This window comes from Trachemys scripta, chromosome 18 (genome assembly GCF_013100865.1).
Source record: "Trachemys scripta elegans isolate TJP31775 chromosome 18, CAS_Tse_1.0, whole genome shotgun sequence".
In the NCBI taxonomy this organism is placed as follows: Eukaryota; Metazoa; Chordata; order Testudines; family Emydidae; genus Trachemys; species Trachemys scripta.
Genome location: NC_048315.1, coordinates 2,157,974 through 2,172,088, shown reverse-complemented (window position 1 = coordinate 2,172,088; position 14,115 = coordinate 2,157,974). Strand labels below are relative to the sequence as shown.

Here is a 14,115-nt window from a genome sequence, read left to right as displayed (position 1 = left end):
TAAAATCTTAACTCACTTTTATTTTTTTAAACAGCCTTTTTCCTATTCTAGAGAAGGTCTAAATCTATACTCAGCATATGGCTCTTTCGGATGAGACATAAAACGGAGGTTTTGAACATTTATGGTTCCTTCTCACTTTCAGTTCTATAACTGCTGTGCTGTGCTGCTCAAATTATTAGAAAGACTTAGAATCACAGAATCATAGGACTGGAAGGGACCTCGAGAGGTCGTCTAGTCCAGTCCGCTGCACTCATGGCAGGACTAAGTATTATCTAGACCATCCCTGACACGTGTTTGTCCAACCTGCTCTTAAAAATCTCCAATGATGTAACAAGACTCTCATTTGAATCTAAATTAGCTCTTTTATTATACCATGGAGAGAGGAAGGGTCAAATGTGTCTGGGACCCTTAAACGGGGTCCACCACACCAGGTACAAGTACCTGTCCCCACCCCCAGTCCCTCACTTGCTGCACTGCACTGCATTGATGGTTGCATTTTGCCAGAAGGTGAATGGAAACTAATCTGTGTGTGTTTGAAGGTGTTTTTACCAGCCTTCTGGGTGAACTGTGCTATATAAATGTGAGTCAGCGTTAACAATCCTAGTAGTTTCGTTCTGTTATTTTGGAAAGCAGTACTGCAATTTCCAACATTTGTCATATTTCCTACATGTCCCTATTAATTGGCATACAGCTGTTTGCTACTCAGATAGGGAAGGAACATATTCATAAAATTCACCAACGTTTATTTTTCAACACAATTCTCTTTAATTAAAAAGTGTATTGTTGAAAATAAAACTGAACTTTAGAATTCTGACATGACACGCTACACTCCCCCGAAGCCCGTCAGTGGAGAATTATGTTTACTTTTTGAATGGAAAATCCTAGCAAATGTAAAGAATGGAAAATCCTCATGATCACTTAAGCATTAAAACATACAAAAAGGTGACCATCTAAACCTGCGCTGTCAGCAGTCGTGTGCTGATAGTGCAAGAACCTGGAACATAAGTATTTAATAGAAAGCATCATTACAGTAAAAGATGAAAAATCAATGCCATAGCTTTTACAAGGAGAATGAAAAATTAACCAAAACAAAATCCTGAATGCCACTCGATACCGTCAAGGGAGTCCACAGAAGTCACATTTGTGTAAGGCCATATCAATACCTACTAGTAGATTGTCAAATTAAGTATATTCACTTAGGCATGCATCAGCTCATTGCAACGATTTAAAGACACTTACTGTGTTTCACTGCTAGAGAAAAGGAAATTAAATATATACAGCACATGGGAGAGGGGAGAAGGAGAAGAAGCCAGGCAACATAACAGGAGGAACTCTGCAAACAAGTGACATGTATCAGTGTCAAGAAAAGCAATATGAGGGAGAAAAATCCACTTGATCATACTGGAGGGTACATTTCAAATCTATGTATAAAGCACATAGGTGCTGGAATAATGTAAAAGCCTGCAGGAGTGTATATAGCACAGGATGAGAAGTAAAGAAAGATATTTTGCTAACCAATGCATGATAGCTCTGTCAGGTTTAAACATAGCAACCAAAGGGCACCCAGAGTTTCAGGAACTGAAAGTCTAAGATTTGGTGGTCAGCCTATGGCACTCGCTGAATATTCCATTAGTAACGATGAAGATACAGCTGGGGTGCTGAATCATCTAGCTAGCTGCTTCAGACACTGAGTAGTATAAAGTTAGGAATGCTTACAAGAAAGAGTGCAGTCCACAAAGTTGGTTAGTTCTTTAGCTTGAGAGTATTAGGAATAACAGACCAAGCATTGTTTAACCTTGGTCTAGAAGAGCAGCAGGTGAGAAAGAAAAAGTGCTGTAGAGCATTATACTTCATACAATCCTTTCTTTCTAACACCATCTGAAGAAAAAAAAAAGACAGGACAAGAAAGCCAACCTTCAGAAGCTCCTCTGATGTAGGCCTGTCTTGAGGAATTTTCTGGAGGCAAGAATCTACGAAGTTTCGAAAATAATCAGACCTATTGCAAGAGAAAAAAACGTTAACTGCTGACTTCTTCATTTTAAACATCTCATTAAGGAACCATCTATACCAAAAACAACCCCTCTGCTCCCCCGCCTCCTCCCCAAAAAAAACCCTCAACACTTGACACAACATATCTAAGTCAAGCCAGACTCCCTGGCTCCTATGTAGAGCCTTTAACCTCAGCTGCCAAGCTGGCTCAGAGTTAGAATGCAAGAATACTGTGCAATTTAAGAGCAAAGGAAAGTTTGTACCTGTTATCTAAAGGCCCACATGATTCTGAATGTCTTCATTAATGGGGTAAACTTCCACACTTAAAAACACTTTCGTTTTGATGGGACAAATTTAACTATCAGATTCAGCTAGCACATAGGCCTTGTGCCTGCCCTCTGCCCAGGGTGAGTTCAACCCCCAGCACACTGCATTAGCAGAATACCTAATATGTCTCAGACACATCTTCCAAAATATTCTGGAATCCATTGGCAGGGTGGCCGTACAGGGGTAGGTGAATTTTTCATCTCTTTGGATGCTGAGCCTCTACGTTCTGCCCCTTCCTCATTTAAAAACGCAGACTTTCCAACAGATGTTACTACTGACATGGAGATTATAGAACTTCCAAGATTTTCTTTTTCTCCCTCTCCCTCCAAAAACCCAGGTAATTACTTGATTTTTCCTTCAACTAAAGTTTTCTAGCAAATTAAATTCTTGAATTTTTTGGTCAGAAAAATCTATAAAATGAGCAGAACCTTTTCTGCAAATATTGTGTGTGGGCACCTAATCAGAACATCTGTGAGGTAAAAAAGGTTGTAAAAGCGCAGTACACTGCATTACAATCCAAACATCAGGACTGCAGCTTAGCAAACAACATTAATGCGATGCTGGCAGGCCAGATGCCAGCTCTTGTCCAGGCTGCAGGCATTAGCTAAGAATCGTAGGACTGGAAGGGACCTCGAGAATCCATCTAGTCCAGTCCCCTGCACTTAAGGCAGGACCAAGTATTATCTAGACCGTGGTCACCAACCTGTAGATTGCGATAGACTGGTTGACCCTGCAGCCTCTGCCAGCCGATTGTGATCTCCGGCCACTAAAAGTCCGATGGCGCAGTGGGGCTAAGGCAGGCTCTCTTCCTGCACTGGCCTCACACCGCTCCTGGAAGCAGCCAGGAGACCCAAAGGAGGAGGAGCAGGGGTCTAATTGATACTAATTGATCTGAGGTAGGCGACTGGTCTCCTGTGCCTGGAAGCAACCCAAATGTGGCGTGATTTTTGGTGTATTCAATCTTTTATCACTAAGTCCGGTTTGTTTGGGTGGCAAGATAGACTGGAGAATCAAAGGGGACTGTCTGTGACTCCATGGTCAGACTGTTATAGTGATGCAGGAGTTCACATTTGTTACTGACCTGATGAACTCTAAATCTAGAACATACCACCAGTTTGAGGTGTCTGCCCTGGGGTAGGCACTCATGGTCATGAGCCACTGCAGACAGCGTGACAATTATTACCAAGTTTTTTACTTTTAAAATTGATTCATCTGTATGCTGATTCAAAAGAAAATTTTCAGGACCAGGAGGCACAAAACGTGACTATTTTATGTGTGTTTGCAAACTCGATGTAACAACGGCAAATACATAATCAGTGGTTTTCTTCAGTGAGGTAATGGTTCCACAAACCAAGATTTGGGTTTCATAAACTTTGTTTTTAATAATATAAAAATAATCATTTGCTGCTAACCTCTAGGTTTCCAATGTTTACTGACACATGCCTTACCGTGGGATTTTATGTTCTTACAGCAAGTCTGTTCCATTTCTGGATTTGCTGCATTCCTAGTCTCTAAAATATTCACTTATTCAGTGGTGAATTTTGTGCACATAAAATGTACAGTGCACCTACTTATCACCCTTTCAGCTCACATCTTCCCAACAGGAATCCAGCCATTTCAAGAACTCAGCATGACAAAGCACTCCATTTATAGCAAGTCCCTACAACACGTCTCTCTCAGTAATACTCACCATTCATTAGACTGTAGTGTAGGGGATTCATTCTGCGCTATGTGATATAAGGCACTCATTGCGTTCATATTAAACAAAGGAGGCTTCCTTTCCGCTATACATAAAAGAAAATAATTTTTATATAGAGAAATAGTCTCATAGTTTTCCCCTTAATTTATTCCCATTGCTTATAAAACCACAACAGTAGGACCACTAGTGCCTGAACATGGAGCCCCCAACCAACCCTAACCCTGCAACAAGATGTGCTGCCATGTGCTCCTATCATTGGTTTTACCCCTGCAGAAGATGAAAGCTCTTTGAAGATCAAATGTCTTGTCTTGTCAAGCTTTCAAATTCTTTGGGTCGTCATGGTGGCGCACTCACTCTAAATTACCAAAATATACATAAACCAGCAATAAGATCCACACTCAGTGGCTGCAGAGCCACAATATGGGCTCTGGCCAGTTTGTTACACCATTATTTTAAAACCTAAAAGTACTCAAAATCCAATCGGATGGTAGCGATGTGGACAAAGCTGGTTACTGACACTGTCACAAACATACTTCACTGACTGAACATATATATGTTCAGTCAATAACAAGCAAATTCTTCACTATTTTGAGGGTAGATTCTCTGGCTCTCCTTTCTCTTGCAAGCTTGTGTAGTCTCATAGGACCAACACAGTATGAAATTTTAATAAGGAAGGAGATGATCTCACCGAAACAACAGAATAGAAGGTTCATCAGAATGTTTACTGGGTAAAACTATAAAACTGAAGCTCACTGCAAACATTCCAAGGAAACAGTTCAAATTATGACATTTATACCCAGGGGAAAATGCAACTGAATAATTTTTTTTAACATAGGATTCAATTCCTCTTTTCAGCTGGTGCTTTGGCATACATACATTCTCCTCTCTGCCTCCCACCAAGTACTTCACAATAATATATATGATGGATGTTAATGGACACTCTTCCATGTTTTGGGATTTAGTAAAATAGCCTCATGCCCCACCAGTTCACCAGAACTCTGAAACTGAGGGATGATGCCCCCCTTTGAGCCAAAAATCATACAAAAAAGCAAGCACACTTCATAATGCAGAAAATCAGTATGCAATAAGGCACAAAAGGGGTGTGGTCACCATGAGCTAACTGCTTTCTTGGGACACTGGAACCAGCCAAACCTTTCTAGCCCACTCAGAGCATGATTATGTCATGATAGCCACGCCCCTTAAAGCTGCTTTATATTGGCAACAAAAGTCTTTACTCTGAAGGAGTCTCTTTTATGTACTGGAAGAAAATGAAGTTGACAGCCTGGAATGTTAGACAGTAATTTTAGCTAAACTGTGTGTTTCACATGGATTAGGGTATTTCTGAGAATGTTCACGAGCCAATCAGACTGTTCATTCAATCAATGACATTTTAGAACAAACAAGAAGATATGACAAGGCAGTTAATACAGCCCCAGTTACGCTGGGATGGAGGAAGGAATAACTTTGCTACTTTAGGGGGCATTGGTATCGAAGTGCTATTATTAAGTTGGATCTTTATCATGAAAATATTATACATTAGGGTGAAAGAAACTGTCACGCACCTGTAACCCTTTTAAGCAGACATGCTGCTTTAAGTAGCCCATTCTAACTGCAGTGCCATGATTTATTTCCTGGGTAAGGGTGTTAATACTTCAAGACTGAATTATTCCAAATCTTCCTTAAGAGATCTTCCAGATAAATGTATTCATGTGTGGCAACACACCCTGAATATAGCTATGAAGCTGTTTGTTTAACCTAGGGGTGGGCAAACTACAGCCTACAGGCTGGATCCAGCCCACCAACCGTTTTAATCCGGCCCTCAAGCTCCTGCTGGGGTAAGCATCGCCCGGAGCCTGTACCCCCCCGAGCCTCTCCCCATGCTCCAATCCCCTGCCCTGATCCCCCTCCCGCCCTCCGAACCCCTCAATCCCAGCCCGGAGCACCCTCCTGCACCCCAACCCCCTCATCCACAGCCCCACCCCAGAGCCTGCACCCCCAGCCGAAGCCTGCAGCTCTTCCTGCACCCCAACCCCCTCCCCCAGCCCTGATCCCCATCCCCGCCCTCCGAACCCCTCAGTCCCAGCCCAGAGCACCCTCCTACAGCCCAAACTCCTCATCCACAGCCCCACCCAAGAGCCTGCACCCCCAGCTGGAGCCCTCACTCCCCAACACACACTCCACCCCCCCCGCCCCATCCCAAAGCCCCATCCCACACCCTGAACTCCTCATTTCTGGCCCCACCTCGTAGCCCACACCCCCAACCAGAGTTCTCACTCCCTCCTGCATCCCAACCCCAATTTCATGAGCATTCATGGCCCACCATACAATTTCTATTCTCAGATGTGGCCCTCGGGCCACAAAGTTTGCCCACCTCTGGATTAAACCAAGTTTCATGAACATAGGACGCCTCAAGGAAACTTTACTCTGTATACAAATATTGAAGTTAACATTTTGCTTTTCAGTTTTAAAGCCATATGTGATTCTGGTACTTTAAGATCTACTTTTGTAATTTTTTCTCTGTATGGATCATGCTTTTTCATTCAAAGGTTAACTGGCCCCACACAGAGCGTAGACGCCGTAAGTGCTAGAGGGTTTGCTGTTTTCCTTGTCTATAAAAATCTCTTCCTTTGTGTAATGAAAACGCTAGTTCAATTAACATGAAACTGGAAACTTACTCTTGATTTTTGATAACGCACTTACCACTTCACTCTAAAGACCATGTCCTAAAGCCATCAGAACAAGGAAGCAAGCACAGGTCTTGTGCATGGTAACTCAGATCAATACACTCCAGGGTTAAACAATTCAGACTCACAGAATGAAGTTTAAACATTCTTTTTAGTAGAAATTAAATATACTTTACAGCATTAACACCACAAGTTGGACACAGAGGAAAATCTGTCAGGTAGTCTAGTACTTTTAAAGGAAGATGGCTTACCTAACTCAATACATGTTATTCCAAGAGACCAAACATCTACTTTGCCATCATACTGCCCTTCATCCATGGCTAAAATTACTTCTGGGGCCATCCTAAAACATAAAATTAAATTCTCATAAGATTCTACACAATCATTACAATACTCCATAAGCATTTCAATACTCCATAATTGGCCATGTTACAAATTGACTAATTTGAACTATTAAGATGGAAAGAAACATTGCACAGGATATCACGCATATGCCTGGGTCACTTCAGTCTGAATTTGGATCCTAACTTGGTGAACTCCAGAATGCAATACAAGTGGCAAAGCCTACACAATGCATTCTTGCCCTCTACCCAGCTCTTCACATTTATGAGCATTACAACCCTGCTCCATCCACATCTCCAATACTCTAGTTGGCTAACCAATACTGGTGATGCAACTACCACATGAACATAAAAAACAGCCACACTGAGTCAGACCAATGGTCCATCCAGCCCAGTATACTGATTTCTGACAGTAGTTGGTGCCACATACGTCCAAGGGAGTAACAAAACAAGGCAACTTTGAGTGAAGCTGTATATACACCACAGATTAGATGTAGAAGATCAAACCATACAAGATGTCTGCAAAGATTTCTGTTCAATCAAACTGGCCTTTTCTATGAAAAACACCCTCTTTAGTCATTTGAGCAGCCAGATGCCATGAGAACGTTTGACGTTTCAAATCATGGTATTGGTTGAATAAAGCATGCACATATTTGCTTCAGGAACATCACTATAGCTACTTACAGTCAGGGTAAATATAATAGCAAAATGTATACAATTTATGAAAAGTAAATAAAAGTATTATACACACATAGGAGAGCACTGAACTGTCCTTTCCTTAAAATCTTAACAGATCAAACTTTTGATAGCATTTAATGTTATATTTGCAATGTACATTTTGATTTCAACAGAAATGTACTGTCTCAAACATGGATTTTAGTAAGGCCCAAACAAATTAGACAGCCTACCAAAAAATGTTACTTCTTGAAGCCACAGGTGTGTAAAAAAAAAAAACTTTCCTTACCAATATGGCGTCCCCACAAATGAATTGGCAGGAGATGCTATGGAAGCGGATCCGAAATCAGCAAGCTTCACCTGGCCTGGCTCTGTCAGCAGGATGTTTCCTGCCTTGATATCTCTGGTTATGGAATACAAACATTACTATTACATCCATAAGACAGCCACAATGGAGTGTGCCATCATTCACAGGTTCAAATGATAGAACACACTGACCCCTGTACGAGAGTTTCAGTAATGAGGAGTCATAGTCTTAATAGTATGCCTGATCTTGGAATCTAGTTTAGTGTCTTGAAAAATCAACTTTAGATTTCAGTGACTTCTAACAGCACCAAGAATTATTTAAATGCCATGACTGCAATCCATCCATCAACCATAAGAGATGGCTAGCTCCCCTTTTTAGACATTCTACTAAAAAATTTAATAATTCCAAAAACTAACTCATTTTATTCCTACCAAAATGTGACAGGAATCTTGTAAAAAATTATTTAGACTGTTTGACTTCCTTTATTGCCATTTTCCCCTGTGTGTGTATTACATAAAGCTAGTTTTTAAGAGGGTTATTACTTTTCTTTATGGGAAAAAATACCAAGCAACTTTCACACTGAAGCTGCCAAAAAGCTATTGAGCTAAACTATGTGCATAGTCAGCCTTGGTGTTCTGTGCCTCAAGGGATGAGCATCACCACTGAATTCTACCATATCAAATGGGAAAAGCACAGCAAATTCAAGTCACTACTATAGTAAACCAGATATAAAAGATAAGGGGATTTTCCTGGCATTTTAGAATTATTGTGAATTACTAATTCTAGAAATATGGACACTGCAAAAAAAAAATAAAAAAATCTCTACTTACAAATCTTAAATGTCATTTCCATCATTGGGGTGATCAGGCTGCAAACAACAAGATAAATTACCTGAAAGTGTGTGACACAGTAACTCTGTAAGTACTTACCTATGGATCATATTGTGAGAATGCAAGTATGCTAGTCCCTGGAGAGCACCATGGGTAATTGCTGCTATTTCCACCTCTTGCAATGGCTTTTTATGAACTTAAGGAAAGAGTATGTTTGAAATTCATTATTAAAGAAAACAATACAGTTTACAATGTTCAGCGAATACTTTCAAAAATGTAAACACAGACCTAGAAAACTATAAGTTCTAGTTTTAAGAGGCCTATGTCCTGCATGAGAAGCGCATACCCAGTTTCGTAGATGGAAATATATTATATAATCTGCAATCAGATGTAATCCTCTACTATAACACTGCAGCTACTCATTCTATCAAAAAAAGGGCACACTGCTAAATTCACATCTAAATTCTTGTCAGCTTTTCGACCATTTTACCAATGGTATTTGAGATGAACATTTAATTTAACATTAATGAACCTCAACAAAAAAAATTACAACAAATCTTTTCTCCCAGAATTCTTCCAGAGGCCAAATGAACTATTCTGTAGCTCATCTCAAACAGTTTGACAGGAAGTGAAGGTAACTAACAAAATGCTTCATTTAGCAAACCCTTGCTACTGGGTGTAGTGACACTGTAGTCAGTGGGACTACCCCTGGCACTAAGCATTATGCCTGACAGCCAGGGTTTGCAGAATGAAGCTCTAAAGCTGCATAAAAGGAGAATCTCAAGTTCAAGGAATACAAACAGATGGTTGAAGACTTATTTAAAGATAGTAAGAGAAGACAAATTGTTTGCCTAGGAAAGCTATACACTACATAAAAATACCCCAGATATGTAAAATTTTGAGCTATTGCAATTTTTCATTCCCCACCCCCCAAAATAATTAAATAATTGAACACTGTAGAACAACCCTGATCCATAATCTGTTTGATTGAAACTGAGAAATTTATAATCCAAGAAATCTTTGAGACATACCTTCTAGTAAGTCTGATGCCGATCCTAAACAATATTCCATAACAAGCTGTGTGGGGAGAAATCAAAATAATGTATTACAGAATACCTAGCGATAAATACATGGTGACTAGTTTCATCGGCTTGTGAATAGTTAGTGATCCAGCATTCATTCACCTACTATGAATCTTACAACAGGAATTTGCCTTGTGTTCTGGCTGAAAAAACCATCATCTCTCAGACCTTCAGAAAAATAAGCCTAGGCCCAAGATAATTTAGGTATTGGAAAAACAGATTTTACAAAACAATCCCAACAGCTGTGTTTCCATATTTTTATTTAAATTCCCCTCAAACTTAGTTATACTATACATCTTTGATAAGGAAAAGAGAAGAAAAGGGAATTACATACTGTATATAAGGCAAGGGTCGTGTTCAGTGATGTATCCTTAGAACATAAAAGCAGTAGTAGAATGGTGTGAGGTTTACACTAGAAACTTTTGCCAGTTTAGCAATGTTGAATAGGGGTGTGATTAAAGACCTGCTATGCCAGCAAAAGCTCTAGTGTAGATCAGTTATATCAGTATAAAAGTGCTTCTGCTGGTATAGAGTATTTTTCTCAGGACACTGGTATAAGCTCTTCCAGCAAAAGCTCTGTCAGTATAAACTGCATCTACACTAGGTGGATTTGCTGATATAGCATCTTAGCTACACCCGCAAACCTTTGCTGGTGTAGACTAGGCCTAACTAGAGCTTCCAAATATGATGATACAATAATCTAATATTATTCCTAACATAGGGCCCTATTCTACCACCCTTACTGATGTTGAGCAGAACCTTACTATAGGAACAATTCCCATTGAAATGAACAGAATTGCTCTTTTAGTAAAAAGAAGAACAGGAGTACTTGTGGCACCTTAGAGACTAACAAATTTATTAGAGCATAAGCTTTCGTGGACTACAGCCCACTTCTTCGGATGCATCCTAAGGTGCCACGAGTACTCCTGTTCTTCTTTTTGCGGATACAGACTAACACGGCTGCTACTCTGAAACCTGTCTTTTAGTAAAGAATCACACAGAGTAAAGTGGGCAGAATAGTGCCCACAGCAAATTATATACAAAAGAGATAAATAGAGTACATAATTACTTACCAGGAATGCTCAAATTATATTCAATAACTTTATCATATTATTTACAGCTAACCATTTATTTGTATTTAGATTAATTTTGTTATAATCAGATTTCTCAAAAACGTAAACAAATATTGTATAGGTCTTATAGTACTACGGATATTGATTTATGAATAGTATTTACACATTAATATAATCTAATACACAACTGTTTTGTGATATTGAACTATTGCAATTTTATCAATGAACTGTGTGATATGCAACTTCTTCCTGTATGTAGATAAATATATATATGCAATGAGCAATTCAAATGAAGAAAGGCTTTTTGACTGTATATGCACATAATGTTTGCAACCCAAACACTGCAGCACTAGTCTAGCGCAGTGGTCCCTAAACATTTTTGTCCGTTTCTCCCCCTCCCCCCCGGTGTGTCCCCCCCCCCCACCCGGAGCCATGGTTGGGAGCAGGGCCAAGGTGAGAGCCAGGGGCCACGGCCAGGAGCAGAGCTGTGGCTGAGGTTGAGGCTAGACCTGAAGCTGGGGCCAGAGTGGAGCTGGGAGCAGAGCAGGACTGGGTAGTGCTCCCTCTCCACCCCCCCCCCCCATGAGGGCTTGTCTGGGGCCTCACTGCACCCCTAGGGGGGGTGCCCCACGGTTGGGAGACTACTGGTATTGTGCATAAGAGCCAGAAAGTGAAATTGATTATTCAGCTTTATGTCATCCAAAGGGTGTAAAAATGAAAAGGCAAAATAAATAAAATGGGTAAAAGTAAATTAGACTGTCCAAATGGGGAGAATTTAAAAAAAATCTGTGATAAAACAAGTGATTTTAAAAATACAATTTTATAATCTGACTATCCATTTAAAAGAATGAACCAGTTATATATGGAACACAGTCAAAATGTAAAACACTGAACCACAGTTAATAGCTCACTGGGACATCAGATATATTGTTAGACAGTAAATAAAATTGCCATATTTTTTTCCAATGCAGTGAAAATTAATGAAATGCATTCTTCCTCTCCTCCAAGCAAGAATCAAATGGCCAAGTACTTGTTTTTTATTTAACAACCCAGCAATGAAATGAGTTCTGGGCACTAATATCAATACACCCCTTCAGGAAGGGAGGAGAAAGTTTTCAGGGTCTCTGGACTTGCCTTACATGGCTCACAGAATCCACTGAGCCTGGTTGCATATTTCTAAGCATCTTGGGAGTTGCACCTTTTCCTTATCAGTCTCTGTAGGAGACAGAGATTTCAGGTGCCTTCCCCTTCAGCCCGCTGGAGACAAGTGTTTACTTAAATTTGCCCTCAACCAAAACAAGAGAAGTGCAGAGTGGAGAGCAGCTTACCCATGCTGTATGCTCACGCAAATAGCAGCCTTTGTATTCTATACTGTTAGGATGTTTTATTCTTTGTAGGAACTTGACTTCCTTAATAATATCCTGCCATTTCTGTGGAAAAGAAAAAGAATAGGAAGAAACTTTACAAAATTGTTACTTAAAAGAAGGGGGCGGGGGAGAGAAAAAGCAACCTAACCAAGACAAAACGGGGGATAGGGGCGGGGGAAGACCTGCATCCTCCTCAAAATATATGAAGTTTGGAATTCAAAAAAAGTTATATTAATACCATGGCTCATACTGCTCAACTTTGCAACAAGAAAGTATCACATTTTACAATTTTATTTATTAGAGAATAAAAATTTAAAGGAATTAGATTTTATGGCAAAGATCTCTCAATTAATGTAATATTTTATACACACGAATGCGCAGAACACAACACCACAACATTTGATATCTGAGCTCTCCTGCAGAGTCCACACTTCATATTCCAAAAATGAAGTTTTCCCTTCTTAGAGAACACAGTTTTCCCAGCCAGTCGAACACACACAACAGGCTGAAGGAGGTCAGGACTGCTGCCATCACCTTCTGTCACTGCCAGCTGCCTTAAAGGTAGTCGGGGAGGTGTAAAGACCAACCCTGTTAGTAAGTACATTACTTCAGGTCAACCTTAATTTGCCACTCACCAACTGTTTGACTATGTCCTCGATATCATTTCTCCTTTATCACTTTCAATCTTTACATATAGCAGTTTAAATTACCTTACTTACTGATAAGTGAATAATTTTCAACAAGCAAAAAAAACCCCAATGTAAAACAGAGTTATGTTCTATGACAATATATTCTTAAAGGGACGCTGCCAATGTAAAGATTACTTTCAGTCTTCAAATTGTCTATCTGATGTTGTTAAAAGTAACACCTCACATTACTGTATGTAGCGTTGCTGTAGCTGTGTTGGTCCCAAGATATGAGAGAGATAAGGTGGGTAAGATTTCCTTTTATTTGACCAACTTCTACTGGCGAGAGAAGAAGCTTTCAAGCTTCTTCTTGGAAGAGCTCTGTGTAAGGTTGAAAGTTTCTCTCTCTCTCACCCACTGAAGCTGGGCCAATAAAAGATATTACTTCCTCACCCACCTTGCACCTCACATCACTGTAACTTTAGGACTGGGGAAAAAAATCTCAGTTTCCCCCCCACACTTTCTGCATTTGACAGCACTTTGTGCATAGTCAGTTTCACTGTTTCCCCTGGAGAGTCGTCAGCCAGCCCCCTTTTGTTTGCCCTGCACATGTGGTTTCGGAGGAGAAAAATATTAACAAATTAGGAAAATGTGACTGAAAAATAAAACTGGGCAAGGACACAGAGGGATGATTTTAGCACCTGAAGATACTTAACTCGTTTTTTTAACTGACTAGATTTTAAGGTCATAGTGTCCCTTTAACGTTGACACAAATAAATTATAAAAAAATAACAGCTCTGATGTTAGTCAGAAGCAGAAAAATCTCCCTCATATTAAAATCAGACGGTATTTCTCTGATTTCTTGGGTCTTATCAGCCCTCAGGTCCAATACCTTTTCTAGGACCCATGCAAGACAGAATTGTATAAACAAGGCCTACAAAACAAATACAGTTTAACAAAATACAGCAAGGCAAAATCCAAAAAGAGTCCTTCAGAAAGAGACCTTCAAAACATGAATGGAGAGAATACCTAAGACCAGAAAAATACATTTTTCAAGCCTTCTATTTACACAATGACTTTGTACTTTTACACCTCATGTCAACAGTTCCATCTTA

General features: G+C 40.0%; 1 protein-coding gene across 3 annotated transcripts in view; it reads right to left on the bottom strand.

The window, feature by feature from the left end:
• Positions 1–14,115, bottom strand: part of TAOK1 (TAO kinase 1) — a 93,229-nt gene that overhangs the window by 23,961 nt on the left and 55,153 nt on the right. For all 3 annotated transcript variants that reach the window (XM_034752462.1, XM_034752464.1, XM_034752463.1), the window contains exons 4-10: positions 12,336–12,437; positions 9,884–9,929; positions 8,952–9,048; positions 8,005–8,118; positions 6,951–7,042; positions 4,007–4,100; positions 1,915–1,996 (exon numbers count right to left, since the gene is read on the bottom strand). In XM_034752462.1, the coding sequence (XP_034608353.1) occupies positions 1,915–1,996; positions 4,007–4,100; positions 6,951–7,042; positions 8,005–8,118; positions 8,952–9,048; positions 9,884–9,929; positions 12,336–12,437 (627 nt within the window). The remainder of the gene's footprint in view (positions 1–1,914; positions 1,997–4,006; positions 4,101–6,950; positions 7,043–8,004; positions 8,119–8,951; positions 9,049–9,883; positions 9,930–12,335; positions 12,438–14,115) is intronic.